This window comes from Hylobates moloch, unplaced genomic scaffold, assembly GCF_009828535.3.
Source record: "Hylobates moloch isolate HMO894 unplaced genomic scaffold, HMol_V3 SCAFFOLD_17, whole genome shotgun sequence".
Lineage (NCBI taxonomy): Eukaryota > Metazoa > Chordata > Mammalia > Primates > Hylobatidae > Hylobates > Hylobates moloch.
The window spans coordinates 14,999,547-15,017,394 of record NW_026652292.1 but is presented as its reverse complement, the minus strand read 5'-3'; the positions used below and the strand labels follow the sequence as shown (position 1 = coordinate 15,017,394).

The 17,848-nt window shown below is 40.4% G+C and overlaps 1 protein-coding gene across 2 annotated transcripts in view; it reads left to right on the top strand.

Moving 5' to 3' along the window:
• Positions 1-16,355, top strand: part of MARCHF11 (membrane associated ring-CH-type finger 11) — a 110,830-nt gene extending 94,475 nt beyond the window's left edge. For both annotated transcript variants that reach the window (XM_058430149.1, XM_032135458.2), the window contains exon 5: positions 15,700-16,355. In XM_058430149.1, coding sequence (XP_058286132.1) covers positions 15,700-16,022 — 323 coding nt within the window. In that variant the 3' untranslated portion in view covers positions 16,023-16,355. The remainder of the gene's footprint in view (positions 1-15,699) is intronic.
• The last annotated feature ends 1,493 nt before the right edge of the window (positions 16,356-17,848 follow it).

Here is a 17,848-nt window from a genome sequence, read left to right as displayed (position 1 = left end):
ACAGGTTCATCAACCATAGATGAGTGTGCTTGAAAGTGTAACTGTTGGTGAGGCCTTTGGATCATTGTTGATAGGTAGCAATTTCTTAAGCTGTAAAATATTTACGAGTAAATATGAAATTTATCAAGTAGTTTCAAGGGAAGAATGTAAAGCTACCAAGAGAACAATCAAAATGTCCATGAAGACTTTAGGGCCTGCGTGGTTTGGGGATGTCTGAGTAGACTAAGCTCTTTCCTGGTCTCCCTGTGGAGAGCCAAGACCACCAGAATCCAGTGTGGTCTGATTCGGGGCCACTTGCACAGTGAAGATACTTTCTGTACAGGAAGTGGAGACCACAGCTGCCGACCACCAACACCCCCGTGCATCTCAGAGCTGTACAAGCAGAGCAGCTGCACACCATTCCAAAGTGTCATCAATTTTGATCAAAAGACTTTCGTCACAAGACTTTTGGAGCCCAAATCCAACCATTCGATTACCACCCAATCACCGCCACCACTACCAAGCCTGGAATCTGAGCTCCTGGGGTCACTGAGGATAGCCGAGCTTTGAAAGTTGACAGGTCAGCATTCACCCATGGAGTCGGGGTGCAGAGGGCTGCTTACGTGCTGAGGCTGACACTTCGGGTTACATGGCAGGCGAGTTGTAGGAGGTCGTGTTGCTGTGTCTATCTCATTTCGAGTTTCATGGGAAGTATTAACGTGGATGTGTCTGCATAAATCACAGGGCACGTGAAGAATGAAACTCACTTTAAACACTATTTAGCTTAATAACCAGGAGAGTTGATTAGCCTAGTATTTCCTTTTGGAGACTTCATATCACTGCAACTTTCCCTCCAGACAGAAGTATATCACCCACCTCTGCTGCAGGAAATGCTTCCATTTCCTGATTTATAATTTGATCTGGGAACTACATCTTCCCGAGCATCACAATTTGACTACTAAGGAGACCTTTGCACAACTGCTTCTGCAGGAAGGACAGGAACATTCTTCTCCTCTTGCCCAAACCCCTGTGGGTTTTCCTTCAAATTTCATCCCAAGTGGAGGAGCCCTGGGCTGTGAGGTTGGCCGTGCCGGGCGTCTGTTACTTGCGCAGACATGACTGTTGCAGGTTGGCATGTTCTGGTAGCTCATTAGGAATCGTTTCTTAAGTTGAGTAGAATTCCTTTACAAGCACAGATCATTATTTCCTGGCTTCAGACTATTTTAGCATGCTTTGCGCCCCAGGAAATGCCTCAGCTTCATTTAGAGAGAGTCTGATTCAACATGATGAGCCTGAAACACAAGCAGCAGCTTATCCTCCAACAGGAGTCCCTGCCTCGGATCCTTCATGCTCTGAGCACATACTGGGAAAGCCTCTGGAAAGCGGAGGCAGAGCAGCCCTTTGTGATGTGAAATTGTCAGAGGAGAAACAACGCTTTATCCTTTATATGCTTTGAGAAGTAGGCCATTATTTTTTCTCTTCTCTGGAGGTACAAATTATGGGCTTTTCTATGCCTTAATCATACTGATGTTCACTGATGTCTTTAAAGATTATTATCATAGTTGGTTATGAGTGACACCATTGCCTTTAAAATCCTGGGAAATAACATAGAAGGGAACTTGTTTTTGCTACTTGCCCCTTAGTGCTGCACATGGAATGGTCTCTTAAGGCTAGTTAACCCTTTAAGTCCCCCTCAAGGGGGGAAGACACCCCAACCTAACACTTTGCTCTTATTTGACTCTGTAAAATTCAAGTTCTTACAGAGAAATATTAATATAATTAGCAGAACAGCAGACCAAATATGTTATTGTTGAGTTTCGTCTCCTCCATAGGAGATAGTGTGACACTGTCAGCTGTCTCTTTCATTGGGGGCAGTCTAGCCAAAGCAGCATTAGTAATCTGTCGAGCCAATATTCGTTGCATATTTACTGTACGCTGAGCCTGGAGTGCAGGATAGAGGTATAAATAGAACAAGGCTTGGCAAATTGCAGCCCGAGGGCCAAATCCAGCCCACTGCCTGTGTTTGTACAGCCCGGGATCTAAGAATGGCTTTTACATTTTTAAATGGTTGAATACATTTTTAAAAATATTATTTCATGACATGTGGAAATTGTGGCGAATTTGAACTTTGGTGCCTTTGGATAAAGTTGTACCGGGATGCAGCCATATCCATGTATTTATGTGCTGTTGATGAGAAGTTGTGACAGTGAATGAAAGGTTAGCACAGCCTGAAGATTTACTATCTGGTCCTTTACAGAAAAGGTTTGTGGAGCCCTGGAATATAACAATTCCCTACTTTCCACCTGAGGAAGAGGAGACAGCCAGGGAAATAAGCAATTATAGCCTGAAAGTGCCAGGAGAGAAATGTATGTGAGAGCTAATGGAGGAGGTTAATTACACTTAGGACCAGCTAAGTCTATAGGAGAGAAGAATTTTAAGGAAGAGCAGGAATTAGGATGGGGCCAGGAGAGAGGCAAACGCCTAGACCTAGTAACATATGAAGTCCTGTCATTTTTAAAGAAATCATATGAAATCTGGTATGGCAAGAACAAAAGATGTCTGTTGAGGCGTAGCACTAAGGAAAAGGAGCCTGTGGGTTGAGCTCGGGAGGGAGACCAAACTGAATGCTCAGGGAGCCCCAGAAGGATCTCTGAATGTGGCTGATCAAGCTTAATATTAAAGAGAGGTGTTTGGTAGCATGGAAGCATAAAGGAGAGTGGGGATGAAAAAGTGAGAAATATTATAATAACCCAGGCAAGTGATTAGGCCTGCATTAAGACTGCTGGGAAGCTGCTAGAATTAAAAGGGATTAATCACAAGATATGGTGATCAGCCGGATGGAGGTAAGATGGAAGGGGTTGGGGGAGCTAAGAGCAAGAGGCCCTCAAGTATCATTCACAGAGGCTGATTGGGAGATAGGCCATCAGTTGCTAAAACACTGGCTATCAGAAGAGGGCTAAGGGAGAGAAAGGTCACAGGGTTATTCTGAATGTTTTCTTTTTGCAGAGTTTCTGGGGAATCCAAGTGGATGTGGCCAGTGTGCACCCAGATTTAAGAGTCTGGAACTCAGGCTAGAGGTTGGAACTGGAGATTTGTATCTGGTAGTTGAAACCAGTGTCTGCAGGGAAATGCCTTGGTGAGAGGAGCAGCAGTTTGGGGAACACAGTGGAGAAACAGGAAGGGGAGGGAGAGGATCGTGGATGGAAAAGGAGTGGGGTCAGTCACGCGAGGAGGAGGGAACTTCTAGGAGGAGGAGCAAGTGGCCAACAGTGCCAGATGTTCTGTCAAGGGTTAGGTGAAGTCCAGCCAACAATCACTCACTGGACTTGGCAATGTGGGGGTAACATGGATGGATGCGAGACCGCAGTGAATTGAGAATAGCTGGGATGGGCAGAAGGGGTTTCAGAGGTGAGTTCACAAATCTTAGCTGACAAAGGACACAGTTAAATGAAGGTAGAAGCCAGAAGGAGGTGTGGAATTGAGAAAGATTTTTGTTTGTTTGCTTTAATAGTAGTGTTAGGCGCGGGTGGATGCTGAAAAGACCCAGAAGAAATCAGAAGAAAGAGTGAAAATCCAGAGATGGGAAGGGGCAGCTTGAGGTCCCTGGGACTGAAGAGACGAGAGCCCCGCACCCAGGAAGGGCTTTGCCTTGCACAGGAGGGACCCTGTGTCCTGAGGGGAGGTGCGCAGAGCTGGAGGCAGCTGTATATTCTGCTCTGAGAGAATGAGACATTGAGAGGCCTCCTTTCAGAAGACACCTCGTTTCTTAGTAAGTAGATAGTGTGGCCATCTGCTTAGACAACAGAAGCACAATGTGGGAAAAGACTCGGAGGAGAGCAATGAATGTGGTGCTCAGCTGCTGAGGGCCCTGAGGAGAGGAGGCTGAGCCCCCTGCAGAATCACTGGGCATGTCTGAACGCCTCCTTGAGGCCGGAGCAAGGCCACCAGATCCACAAGGCCATGTGGCTATGGTCTGTTGCCCAATAGGGATGAAGAGTAAATGCAGAGAGGTGAAGTGGTGAGACTGGGTTAAGATCGGGTCTTGTTCTCCAGAGTTTCTGGAAGGCAGAGCAGCAAGATCAACCTTGCCTTTCCCCTCAAGTGAGGAGAGAATGGCTCCAGGATGGGCTGAGCTTTCTAGGCTGCTAGGGAAGGAGCCAAAGCCAGAAAGAAGCTGGTGCATTCGGAAAAGATCATGCAGTCGAGGGCCTCAAAGTCTTTAGGAGGTGGAAGGGGGTGCATTGAGATTAAGAAGGTGGGTGAGTGGGAGGCATTGGAGGTTGTTGTCAGCAATGGGATGGGAGAGCTTCAGAGCTTGGAATTGGAATGGTTTCTGGAAGAGCAAGGCCGAGGCTGGGGCAAAGGATGAATAGTAGAGGGCAATGGGTTGTGTATGTTAGGCCAAGCCATCCACATGGACCCTGAATCATGTGGGTCTAGGGGGATGGAGGAGGTCCAGGAGCCAGGGGTCAAACCATCCATGACCATGGAGGGTAGCTGAGAGGCCAGGAGGGCACATCTCCCATGGCTTTATTCCATATATGAGTGTGTGTGTGTGTGTGTGTTTTGTGTGGCTTTACCCTGTCACTCCATGGCTTTCCAGAAGAGAGGCTGTGGGAATTCCAAACACATGAGGCTCATGAGCAACTGCATAGCCTCAGAGAGATCTGAGTGTATCCCCAGGAAGTCTAAAGTGAGCTTATGTAAGAGGCCAAATCAGCATGGGAATGGGAGGCTTTCCTTGGAAGAGAAAGCAGAAAATAGACTGTGCAGCAGTGAGGTCACACCATTACAAGAAGAGCCACCTGTCCCCATCCTCACTGGGGAAGGCCCAGAGGAGGCCACTCCCTTTACCTGAAAACCTGAAGATTGTTCTTCAGAACGAACCCTGCCTCTTTGGGGAACTGCTGGATTTGTACTATTTTGCACCAAAGAACTTTCAAAGAAATGTGAACATGACCATTCTTCTAGATGATGCTTCTATGCAGAACACTGAGGATGTGGAACCGTGGACACTGGCAGGGCAGGGGAGACAAACTCTGGGCCGTCGGGAACCACACGGCTGAGCATAGAAATGAAGCCCATAGATATTTTCAGCCACTTCCAAGTAAAGAATTTGACATAGGGTTTTTAAAAATGCATCTCCAGTGATACCTAAGATTGTATTTACTGTGATCTGGGCAACATTCTAAGCATTTTACCTCGATTTTCCCACTTAATTTTCACAACCACCTTAGGAGGCATAAATACTGTTGTTCTCATCTGAGAGATGAGAAAACAAAGGCACAGATGAAGCAATTTCCCCAAGATCAAACAGATGGTGAGCAGGACCCAAAATAAGAACCCAGACCCTGTCACTTCACAGCCTGTGTAATGAGTAAGATGACCCACATACTTCTACTTATTGTTTGGTAAAAACCCCTCTTTATATGCTGAGCTTGAATAACTTGAAGAACTTACAGAATGTTTTCTATATAAACAATAAAGTGAAGCTACTTAAATTACTGTCTCAAACACCTAAGACATGGTATAGGGAGTAAATACCTTTTTAAATAACAGATGAGCTGAGTTTAGATCAGAAATGGAGAAAAAATTTTCCTTGAAAGCCCAAAGTATTCATTCATTTATTCTAAATTAATAGAGTGCAAAAGAGTCTAAAACAAATGGAAACATTAGTAAGGGGAATGGAAAACACGGAATACACCATACCAAAAGTCATTTCTCTCTTCCCACAGTTCTGAGTGACACAATTTCTTAATAAGAATTATCTATGTAAAGAATCACATCCCAATCTTGAATTTTCTTACTAGGACATAGAATAGAATATTAAGAAAACTACTGTCTGAGCATTTTTATGTTCAGGTTAAAAATTTCATTAATAGTTTTAATTATAAGCATCTTAATGATGTCATGCAATGAAACAGAAGAGTTACAAATTTTAATTATACTTAGATGGTAGTTTCTGTTTGGAATTTTTGCCTTCTTCCTGTAGGATTTAAGAGAAGTGAAAAATGAAGCCAACAAAAATGAAATAGCCTATTACTAGTCACAAAGATACACAGGTTTTAATTAGACATTTCAATTTAGATCTTTAAAAATATTATTTTCACTCCCCCAAAACAGAACAACAAATACATGTATGGTTTACTGTGAAAATTATTAAAATCATTTTTTTTGTGAGTTTGCAGTAGAAAGTTTATCTGTTGGAGAAAAATAGACAATTAGTTGTATTTATTTTCACTTGCCACTAGGAAAAGCCTTCCAAGTCTCTTAGAAAAAGTTCTTAGAAAGTCTCTTTCTAAGAACTGGCTTTAGTCCGTATACTAGAGTGTGGGAAACAAATGGAAATCTACCAAAGCAATTCCCCATGCTAAAACCTTAAATTAACACAGAAGATAGACACTGATAGGCTTTTTATACCAAATACAGTTTTCATTGAATCAGAGGTTGCAGAGTTATTTATATTCACAAATTGTGAACGTTGCCGTAATCCTTCTATGCCCTATCCAAATGCTGCAATGTACCCTTTAGGATAAAGACCAGAGAAAAATCTACCCATCTCAGCCTTTGCTGTTCCAGAAAAGAGATTGTAATTTAATTCTGTCATCTCCTTCATAGTCAGTGTAATATCCCTTCTGGCCACTGGCCATTTCACAGGCTGAGGAGACACCGGTGATGACTGGCTTTGGCCGAGGATGGCTCCCGAGGTCTGAGTCATTGCAGAGCAAGCACACAGGCATCCTGTGTCTGACTCTGATTCTGGGCTCAGACACTTCCTAGGTACAGGCCCCTGAGCAAGCCACATTACATCACTTCTCTGGGTCTCAGAGTCCTTATTCCCCAAAGTGAGAGGGTTGGATTGAATTATATCCACTACTTTTTAATTTTGAAATTCGGTGACTGTGCTTGTCCGCCAGGCTCTTGATGTTCTTACCCCTGTGATATATGATGCTCCCCCTTTGCTGCAAGGTGTTTTGTCTGTCCAAGAATTGAGAGACAGAATTGAAACTTCATTCCACTAAAATTTAACTGATTCCAATCCATTCTACCAATTATAGGAGAACTCTGGGATATCTTTATGATATTTATTATCTATAAAAGTATTAGACATGTTCTTTTATTTCTTTTATTAAAAAATATATCCATGGTTTTTTTCTAGAGCACTGTAGGGAAGAAACTTAGATAATATAACAATTTTTCTCTCCTGTGAATTCTGTTAATCCATTTAAAAAAATTGATAAAAAAGATATACCATATTTTTAATAATATATAACCTTCACAGCTTTTGAGAAATATTCTTTGAATGTGCCGGTAGTGGGTTTGTGCTTCAGGGTTACTAATTAAAAGATCAGGAGATACTGCCATCTACAAGGAATTTTAAAAATCAATTAAATGAATGATTGATTCATTGGCTTCTTAGAAAAGCAGGAGGTCAGAGGAATGGACAGTTCCCTTTTTGCCCTCTCTATTTTGCCTGAAATGGCAGGGAGGAATCCATATCTGTCTCCTAGGCTTTAGGCCTGGGCATAGCCCAGTATCTCAGTTTGTGATTGATACAGGCAAACATTTGAAGACCTGGCCAGCAAGACAGTTGGGGAGGCAGCTACAGTTTGCTGGGGCTGAACACAGATATTTTTAAGAATTTTAGTTCTTTTGCCCTGGCCATGTCCTCTGCTTATATTTTCCCTTCACCACCATTACCCCCAAAGACCAAAACCCACTCATGAACTATGGGCCCCAATCCCTAAACTCTTTTCCAATCTCATCTTGAACTGCCTGTCTCAGTTTCTTTGGCATCTGCAAATATTACTTTAACCTTTCAAAGAACAATGCTCAAGATTCTTTCTATTTTCTTAGAGCAGTCACAACTAGATTAAGTCATTCCTTGTGACCCCTTAGATCTCAGTGATAGCTACTCTCCTCTCTCTCTCTCTCTCTCCCTCTCTTTCAGCAAAGACTGAGTTTTGACCTGGATGCTGAGACAGGAACAGATTCCCAAAGGCAAATAAGACATGGTTCTGTTGTCAGGGAGCACACAGCTGATTAGGGATTACAGGCATAGAAGCAAATTGTTATAGTACAGGTAGTAAGGAAATCGGTGCACATATTTCTTGTGTGGAGTGGTGGGCAGTAGAAGGAGGGAAAGATTGCTTTTATTTGAGTACATCGGAGAAGAAATTACGAGAGAATCTGGATCTTGAAGCAAATTAATACTTCATTGTGCAAATGTAAGAGTGGGCATTCCAGGAAGTTATCCGTCTTATGCTTTCAGCTCAGGTTGGCCAAGAAGACAGAATTAGCAGACGTTTGTGCAAGAGGAGAGAGGAGTCGTAGTGTCTCCTAGGTTTCTGGTTTAATTGACATGAGGGATGGTCATTAACTAAAACAGGGATGGCAAGACAAGGACAAATTTAACCCATGTCAGAACCTTTCAGAAAAGGGTGTGCTTCATTCACTGCCAATTAGTACAAGATGAGACTCCATCTGACAATTGGGCTTTGCCATCTTGTTCTTCCAGGCAGTGGTGTTATCAGCACTGGAGATCCAGCACAGATGTGCTTTTTGTGTCCAGGCCGATAGCTGCAGACTTCATGAAGCAGACAGGGGGACATAGTGTCAGTGTCATAGAATGAACACTGATTTTCTTGTGTGTGCTCCTGGAGAAACTCTGACATCATTTTGGATCTTCGTTATTACACTAATCATTTCTTCACGTGTGCTTTTATCTACTTGGGGGTGGGTTGGATCATCAATATTTAGAAATTAGCCAGCCCCTTCGTGTCAAGGGTTTTATTGTCATGGTAAGGTTGACAATAATTCATTGTCCTTATGTTTCTTGCACAGAGGATTTTATTTTATCAATGGTAATGATGCATCTGTGTTTGAGCCCTTGAGCTGTGATGATCAACATGCCATTCTCAACCCAGTTCTGTGAATTTTACATGGTTCTAGATCATTCTGAGAAGAGCAAAGCTCTATACCATTTATAGTCAACAAAGGAAAAACCAACATATCTTGGTTAATCTCGCTAATGGTCTATCAATGTTATTTATCTTTTCAAAGAACCAGCTTTTTGTTTCATTTATCTTTTGTATTTTTCTTTCAGTTTCATTTAGTTCTGCTCTGATCTTGGTTATTTCTTTTCTTCTGCTGTGTTTGGGTTTGGTTTGTTCTTGTTTCTCTAGCTCGTTGAGGTGTGACCTTAGATTGTCTATTTATTCTCTTTCAGACTTTTTGATGTAGGCATTTAATGCTATGAACTTTCCTCTTAGCACCACTTTGGCTGTGTCCCAGAGGTTTTGATAGGTTGTGTCAGTAGTATCCTTCAATTCAAAGAATTTTTAAATTTTGATCTGTATTTCATTGTTGACTCAATGATCACTCAGGAGCAGGTTATTTAATCTCTATGTATTTGCATGGTTTTGAGTATTCCTTTTGGAGTTGACTTCCAGTTTTATTCCACTGTGGTCTAAGACACTACTTGATATGATTTCATTTTCTTTCTTAAATTTATTGAGACTTTTTCTGTGGCCTATCATATGGTCTGTCTTGGAGAATGTTTCATGTGCTGATGAATGGAATGTATGTTCTGCAGTTGTTGGGTAGAATGTTCTGGAAATATCTATTAAGTCCATCTGTTCTAGGTTACAGTTTATAGGTGCATTTTACGTGGGCTACTTTTTTACATTATTTGTTTTTATATGGACAACAGTGGAGATGCATATTCACAAAATACTCATATATAATTAAGACATTGTAGTTCCCAGTTATCTGGGTTTTAGGATATCAGTTTATGACAGCTATGTTTTGTGAGCTTAGTGACTTTTGTGATGACATATGTATATCTTTCAGTCTTTATGTCTTTACATTTTATCTTTTGCATATTTTGCAAGTATATTTGGATATAGTTCTATATATATTATTATATATTATATACTACTTTACATTCTATTTATATATAGTTCATATACAATTATATGTCTATAGCTTCATATGTAGTTCAGTCCAACAAAAAACATTCAGTACATGCGGAAGTAACCATGACTTACAGTTATTGCTTTGATGCATAGTAACAAGACCCAACAATAGATTAGTGACTTTTAAAGTGATTACCTCTACACTCACATCTAAGTTTCCACAGCTCCTGGACATTTAAGTTTGGGGTAGGTTAAGAAACAGCATCAGGAGGATTCATGCATTGTATTATATTCTAGCAAAGATCATCACAACAAAGGGTGCCTTGGGCCACAGTCTCATTTGATTAATCCTCTTTGAAACAACCATGCTCTGGCCTTCACCAAGTAGCAGCAGAAATTAAGGAGTCAAAAGTTGCACCAGTTTATTAGATGGGCTCTAAAATGCTCTTCTAGCACATGGGATTAAACAGAGCCCAAAGTCCTCATTTGCTTCCTGTGCACACTGACTTCTCAGAATGGCATGGGATTATATCTATGTATTATAGATTTTGGGTGTATAAATATATGAGATGTATTGGGACTGTAGGTAAACTGCATCACCCTCATTTAAAACATGAGTAAATTAAGTTCTGGAGTTTGTGATTTAAGCAAAGTTTATACAGTTAGTTTCTATCTTTACCATCCTTGTGTGTCACTGACATTATTATACCTCTAGGAGTGCAAGTGAAGCATCCACTCCCTCCTCTCCCTTCCTATCCACGAGGAGAAAAGGGTTGGCAAGGCTTATTTGAAAGCAACACTGCAGATGATGAGAGCTTTGCCTGGGAAGCCACACTCACCTCCAGCCCTCCCAGGAAATGCAAGCCCCTGATGAAACCACAAAGGAGTGCAGGGCAAAACTCTGTGTGCTGTTCAATCAAAATAACCCTTGGGAAAGCTAAATAACACAACTTGTGGCAGATATTTGGCCAGCAGCATATCTGGTGTCTGCTGAAGACTCTCTTTCTGATTTGCAGACCACCATTTCCCTGTTGTGCCCTCACATAGCCTTTCCTTGGTGTATGTACACACACACACACACACACACACACACACACACACACACAGAGTGAGAGAGAGAGCGCTGATGTCTCTTCTTTTTGTTGTAAGGGCATTAATCCCATCATGCAGGCCCCATGTTCACAATCTCATCTAACCCTGATTACCTCCCACAGGCCTCACTTCCAAATACCATCACACTGGGAATTAGGGCTTCAACATATGAGTTCATTGGGGACACAAATGTTTAGTCCATAGTAACCTCTTTTATTTGATTATTCTGTGATTAGAAGAGACTTCTATACTTTGAAGATTTAGGATGGATGGGACTGTAGTACTCAAGGTTTACATTTTAGACAAATTTGTGTTCCAATCTCGGCTCTGATTCTTCTGTCTTCGTGATGTTGGACAGCTCTCTAGGTCTGAATTTTCTCAACTGTAACGTTGTTTAAAACTGGTACCTGTTTGTATTTGTTAGTCCCAGCTACTCAGGAGGCTGAGGCAGGAGAATGGTGTGAACCTGGGAGGCGGAGCTTGTAGTGAGCTGAGATCACGTCACTGCACTCCAGCCTGGGTGACAGAGCGAGACTCTGTCTCAGAAAAACAAACAAACAAAAAAACAAAAACTAGTACCTGTTTGTAGAGTTGCAGTCAAGATTAAATGAAAATTGTGCATGTAAAGCTCCTTGCACAGTATTTGGCACAGAATAGGTTCTTGATACAAATTTATCTCATGAATTAGAAAAACAACCAAAACCAAACAAAAGCTGAGACTGGTAACACAATATGGAATTTTTTGACCAGTGGTTTGGTAATTAATATCAGATAAAATTTGTTTGTATTTGATCATACATTTTGTAAGTCTCTATTAATTGTAACACTTCACATGTTAAAGTAAACATAGACAAATGGTGTGTGTGTATGTGTGCACAAGCATGTGAGCATGTGACCATATGTACCTTGATAGCCTTCCCCATCACTTATTTGGGTAAATAGCCTAATACCAGAAAGAATTTCAAGTAACACATCACTTCAAAATTTTGATTTTATTTTGCTTAAATTAAAAACTGTGTATTCAGTGAAACCAGAAATTCTTTAAGCCTGCTTTGTCAAGATTAATCTCTAACAAAAATGTTTCTTTGCACTTCAGTAAGGCGATGCTGCAGTTAAACATTACTAGTAAGAAAATGACAACCAACCAACCAACCACACACACATACTCCGCAACTCTTAAAACCTAAAGTCTCATGAATCACATTTTTTTATATCCATGCTGTTAATAATGTAGTGAGTATCCTAAAATATTTAGTATTTACATTTTATAGAAGTGGTCATTGCTTTTCGCTTCATGTAGGCTTAGTGACTCAGGTGAAAAAGTACGTCAGTCTGTTCGCGTATGACCTGAAATGTCAAGGTGACAATTCATTTGATCATCAGTAAGAAAGCATACTAATAGAGTTTTGAAAAGCTGGATTTTCAACAGAATGAGCCAGAGTTGAATGAATCCTTACCCTGGCTTTAATGATCATAGTAGTCACACCTGATAACCACTAGCACAAAAGGCGTTTGCCGTAATGCCACAGCATTTAAAGAAAAAGGGGGAAAATGGACATTACAGAGAACAGCCTTGGGGATGGGAATGGAATTCATTGCATTTCAGTAAAATCTGAGCTTGCAGAGGCCAAGGAGTAATTCTGAATGCTCGTGGGGAACAAAACAAAACCTAAGCATCGTTCATAACCTACGCGCAATTAAAAAGCAGCCTAGGGAGCTGGAAATTCAAAAGGACTGTGTCTTCATGAAAACTTCAAGTAGTTCTCTCTCTTTAAATTTGGTTCAAAATGTACTATAAAGACCTGTGGGATTTGTTTCTGCATATTGGTTAGATTTATGTATTTAGAAAAGAGCTACCAGGAATATATTCCCAGAAAGTGACTTTAAGCTCTAGTAAGTGATCTGATTTCTGGCCTTGCAAAGGAAATCAATAAAAAAAGAACAGGATCTTGCTAAGTCATTGGTTTCCTCTGGCGAAGCTGTGCCCCTGCACCCTGCATCGCTGCTCTTACCCAGAATGAACCTGTCTCGGGCTGTAATTATTTTGTGATTAGTGTGAATGTGTGTTCCCCACCACATAGATTCACTATTGATTTTTAATTAATAATAATGTCTTGTATTCATAGAGTTACCATCCCAGAAGAAATGTGAGGGCTTTATAGTTGATGAATTCCAATTTATTTTTATACTGCCTGGCTGAATGTAGAGATTAGGTTATTACGATTTCATTTTAAGGAGGAAAAATTGAACGCGAAATGTTAAATTATTGACCATGGGGAATTCAGCAAGCTAATAATAGAACCATCAATTAAAATCTGGTAGTGTTGACTTTTCATTCTGGCTGTTTCCTGAAAATATCCGATCAGTTAGGTCAACTTTGATTATTCCTTTGAAAAAAGAAGTTGATAAAAACAATTATTTGAAATTGTTATGATGAACAGAAGTTTACATTTCTCCTTATTATTTTGGTCATATATAGTAACTGGGCTTAAGATATGTTTGCTTGTTAGACCACATGCATTTTTTGTAGCCTATATTAATATATTTGGAATGCTTGTAAGTCACATGTATCTTTACCTCCTAGTAAAGGACCAATACAAAACTTAAGTTTTGACATTAGGTAGGTGTCATTTTTCAAGGACTGGGTATCTCTATAACCACCTGGCATTGTTTTATCTGACAGAAAAAGGTAATAGTCTCTCCAAGAAAAACGTGCTCAAAACACTTACCTCATTGTACCTATGGGAAGGTTACTAGCAATCTTTCGATCACGCATTCCTCCAGCCTTAAAAACATGGGACTTTGATTTTCTCCCCTTTCTTCTATTACAGTTTCTGTCCATTTTCCCTGGGAATTTATTACTTTATTTCTCTGTCCTATCCTTACTGCTATCACTCTGCTCTTCATGTAAACGCAGTGACCTCCTTACTGTCTCCTCAACTCCCCAAATCCACTTTAGATTAACTTTGCTAATAAATTCTCTGTTATTTTTGAAATTTTGAATTATTCAGGCACCAAAAATACACAGAATAATATGTTGAGCATCAATATCTCCACCACACAGTTTAAAAAATGCAACATTTGGGACACCCAAATGTTGAAACCCTCTTTAAAGCCACTTCCCAATTTTTTTTCATTCTTTCCTTCCTCACTACCATGAATTTAGTGGTTATTATTCTCATCGATGCTTTTATATGTCTACCATATATATATATGTGTGTGTGTCTTCATTAAAATGTATAGTATTTATTCATTCTGGTTGTTTCTTTCTGAAACTTTAATTTTTTCATTGTGACTTTGGGATTGTCGTCATGGTTTTAGAGGTATCCACATTAATGCATATGACTATATTTCCTTTTATCTCATTACTCTTATCCATTGGTTCTACATACAATTTATCCATTCTTCTGAGGACAGACATTGAGATGCCTTGCAATTTTTTCCTGCAAATACAGGCAATTAGGTAGTAAACATTTTTTAACTTGCTTCCTTGTTCACATTTGTGAGAGTTTCTCTAGGGCATATACCCAAAGGTCTAACTGCTAAAAGGTGGGATCTGCTCATTTTTAAATTTATCATTAAAACATGGTTGTGCCAGCTGACATGCTCTGCTCACATGCCGTACTTCATCTACCAAAGGATATTCATTGATCTCTCCACCAACTTCAGTGGACTTGCAGCCTCCTCAAAGAGAAGAGCTCTTCCTCACTTCACCTCACCTGAGAGACCTTCTCCAGGGACTACTTTTTTGTGAGGGATCACAAATTCAAAAGCCCTTGGACTACATGCTGAAATGTAGATGTGTGAAATGCAGGGTGCGTGACAGATCTGGAGTGGATAGTGGAGATGGCACATGTGCTAGTGCATCCTGTCTGGCTTAACGGTTTCCAAGTTTGCTGTATTACTTTATTTTGCTGAGAGTCTGTCTCAGAAATGTGGAAAGAGCTGATTCACTTTATAGCAGCAAAGAGCAAGGACCCTGGAGCCAGCCTGCCTGTTTTTGAATCCCTGCTCTCCATCGCTACTAGTTGTATGTTTTTGAGCAAGTTTCGGAACATCCCCAAGGCTTGGTTTCCTTGTTTGTCAAACGGGGGAAGTGCTAGTACTTACTTTATATGACTACGATGAGTACTACATGGGATAATATTCATAAAGCTCTAAAGTAACTGTTCAATACATTTTTGTTGAATTGTTCAGGAGAGTACAAATAACAAAATTTATATGGTTTTGACTGTGCGTCAGGCATTGTTTTAGGAACTGGGGAAACAGTAACCTTAGTATCTGTAATGACATTAACATCTGTCTCTTTCTCAAACTAAACTGCCAGCTGGGTTCAAGCCCCTAACAAATTGCTTGGCCACACAATAGGCACTCAAGAATATGTGTTAAATGCATAAATGAACCTATTAATTCTCCTAAGGCAATATAAATGCCCAAGGCGAAATCTGAGCCATGATGGAGCAAGGAAATTATATCCACAATAGCTTGATTCTCTACATATTAATGTGTATTCTTATTCTTCAAAAATGGATTATTTCTGTCATATGGGTAGTAACTTGCCATTAGCCATAATAGTTGAGTAAACAGAATACCGTATTTTTGCTGATGATGACTAACAACTATTTTTGGATCCCTTACTTGTATACAAAATAACACTCCCAACCTTGGATTATCACCAGTCTTTCCGGTTTTTTATTTCCTCAAATTTTAGGTCTCATTGTTCATGAAGGAGCTGCAGTTTACAGAGTGTTTAAGCGCTGGCGAGCTGTGAATTTGCACTGGGATGTGTTAAATTATGACAAAGCCACAGACATCGAAGAAAGCAGCCGGGGAGAGTCTTCCACAAGTAGGACTTTGTGGTTGCCATTGACAGCTCTGCGGAACAGAAACTTGGTCCACCCAACTCAGTTAACCTCGCCAAGATTTCAGTGTGGCTACGTGTTACTGCACCTATTCAATCGGATGAGGCCCCATGAAGACTTATCAGAAGATAACAGCTCGGGGGAGGTTGTGATGAGAGTGACTTCAGTGTGACAAAAGCATAAGATGATGCAGTGTGGACCACCCTGCACATTTTGGAATGTAATTGCAATGAATGGCAAAACCATAGCACTTCTAAAAACACATCTATGAACTTTTTAAAATTTATGCTTTTTATATGAACATTTGAATTGCAAATACATTTTTTCTGAGAAAAAGAGTCCTCTTGTTCTTCGTTGTCTGGTTTGTCACATCTTTTATAAGTTGGTACTTGAAATCATTATACATATAATTTAACTATACTTGGTTAAGAGAATAATGAAAGTTATCCTTAAGGCCAAAACTATTTTTTCTTGCTTGTTTTAAATATATTTTTATGAAAGCTTTCACCCTGTGTGTAATTTTTCAGACCTGTTACAAATGGTTAAGAGTTTGGGATGCTGTGGGCAGATTCCAAAGTGCCTGTCAGTTCTGCGACATGAAGAGCTCTGAGGTGATGCTCTTGTGCCTCGTGCTGGTTGGCAAACTGAAGCATGACTTTTTGCTGTGTTAAAGTAGCCAGTCACCAGGAATGCATGGTCTAGGACTTATGTCTTGTTATCTAATTTCTGAAACAGAGAGCTTGTAGAAAGATAAAAATGAGTGAAATAAAAATAGTTTTACTGCAGTACATACTACATAAGCAGAGTATCTTGCATACTTATAACCCCAAAAGCTCACCAAAATGTCGTGTCCTAGTACGTGCAATAATGATAATGACTAACATTTGCATAGCCCTCTGACAGACCTATGACAATTAATTTAGTTAATTATTAGTGTCTTGAATTCCTTGAGCACCATCTTAATTAGATTTTCTTTTTGTAAAACCTTACATACCTTCTTAAATCATTTAAACACAAATCCTATTACTTGGTTTAATGAAGTTCTATGAAATGTGTTTGCCAGCAGTGAGAAGTGAGAAGTCTTTTTCTTTCACTAAATGAGTATTTTTTTTTCCTGGTCGATATATCATGCTTTTTCTTTTTTTTATTTTTATTTTTATTTTATTTTTATTATACTTTAAGTTTTAGGGTACACGTGCACAATGTGCAGGTTTGTTACATATGTATACATGTGCCATGTTGGTGTGCTGCACCCATTAACTTGTCATTTAGCATTAGGTGTATCTCCTAATGCTATCCTTCCCCCCGCCCCCCGCCACCCCACAACAGTCCGCGGAGTGTGATGTTCCCCTTCCTGTGTCCGTGTGTTCTCACTGTTCAGTTCCCACCTATGAGTGAGAACATGCGGTGTTTGGTTTTCTGTCCCTGCGATAGTTTACTGAGAATGATGATTTCCAGTTTCATCCATGTCCCTACAAAGGACGTGAACTCATTTTTTATGGCTGCATAGTATTCCATGGTGTATATGTGCCACATTTTCTTAATCCAGTCTATCGTTGTTGGACATTTGGGTTGGTTCCAAGTCTTTGCTATTGTGAATAGTGCCGCAATAAACATATGTGTGCATGTGTCTTTATAGCAGCATGATTTATAATCCTTTGGGTGTATACCCAGTAATGGGATGGCTGGGTCAAATGGTATTTCTAGTTCTAGATCCCTGAGGAATTGCCACACTGACTTCCACAATGGTTGAACCAGTTTACAGTCCCACCAACAGTGTAAAAGTGTTCCTATTTCTCCACATCTTCTCCAGCACCTGTTGTTTCCTGACTTTTTAATGATCGCCATTCTTTTTTTTTTTTTTTTTTTTTGAGACAGAGTCTCGCTCTGTCACCCAGGCTGGAGTGCAGTGGCGCAACCTCGGCTCATTGCAAGCTCCGCCTCCCGGGTTCACGCCATTCTCCTGCCTCAGCCTCCCGAGTAGCTGGGACTACAGGT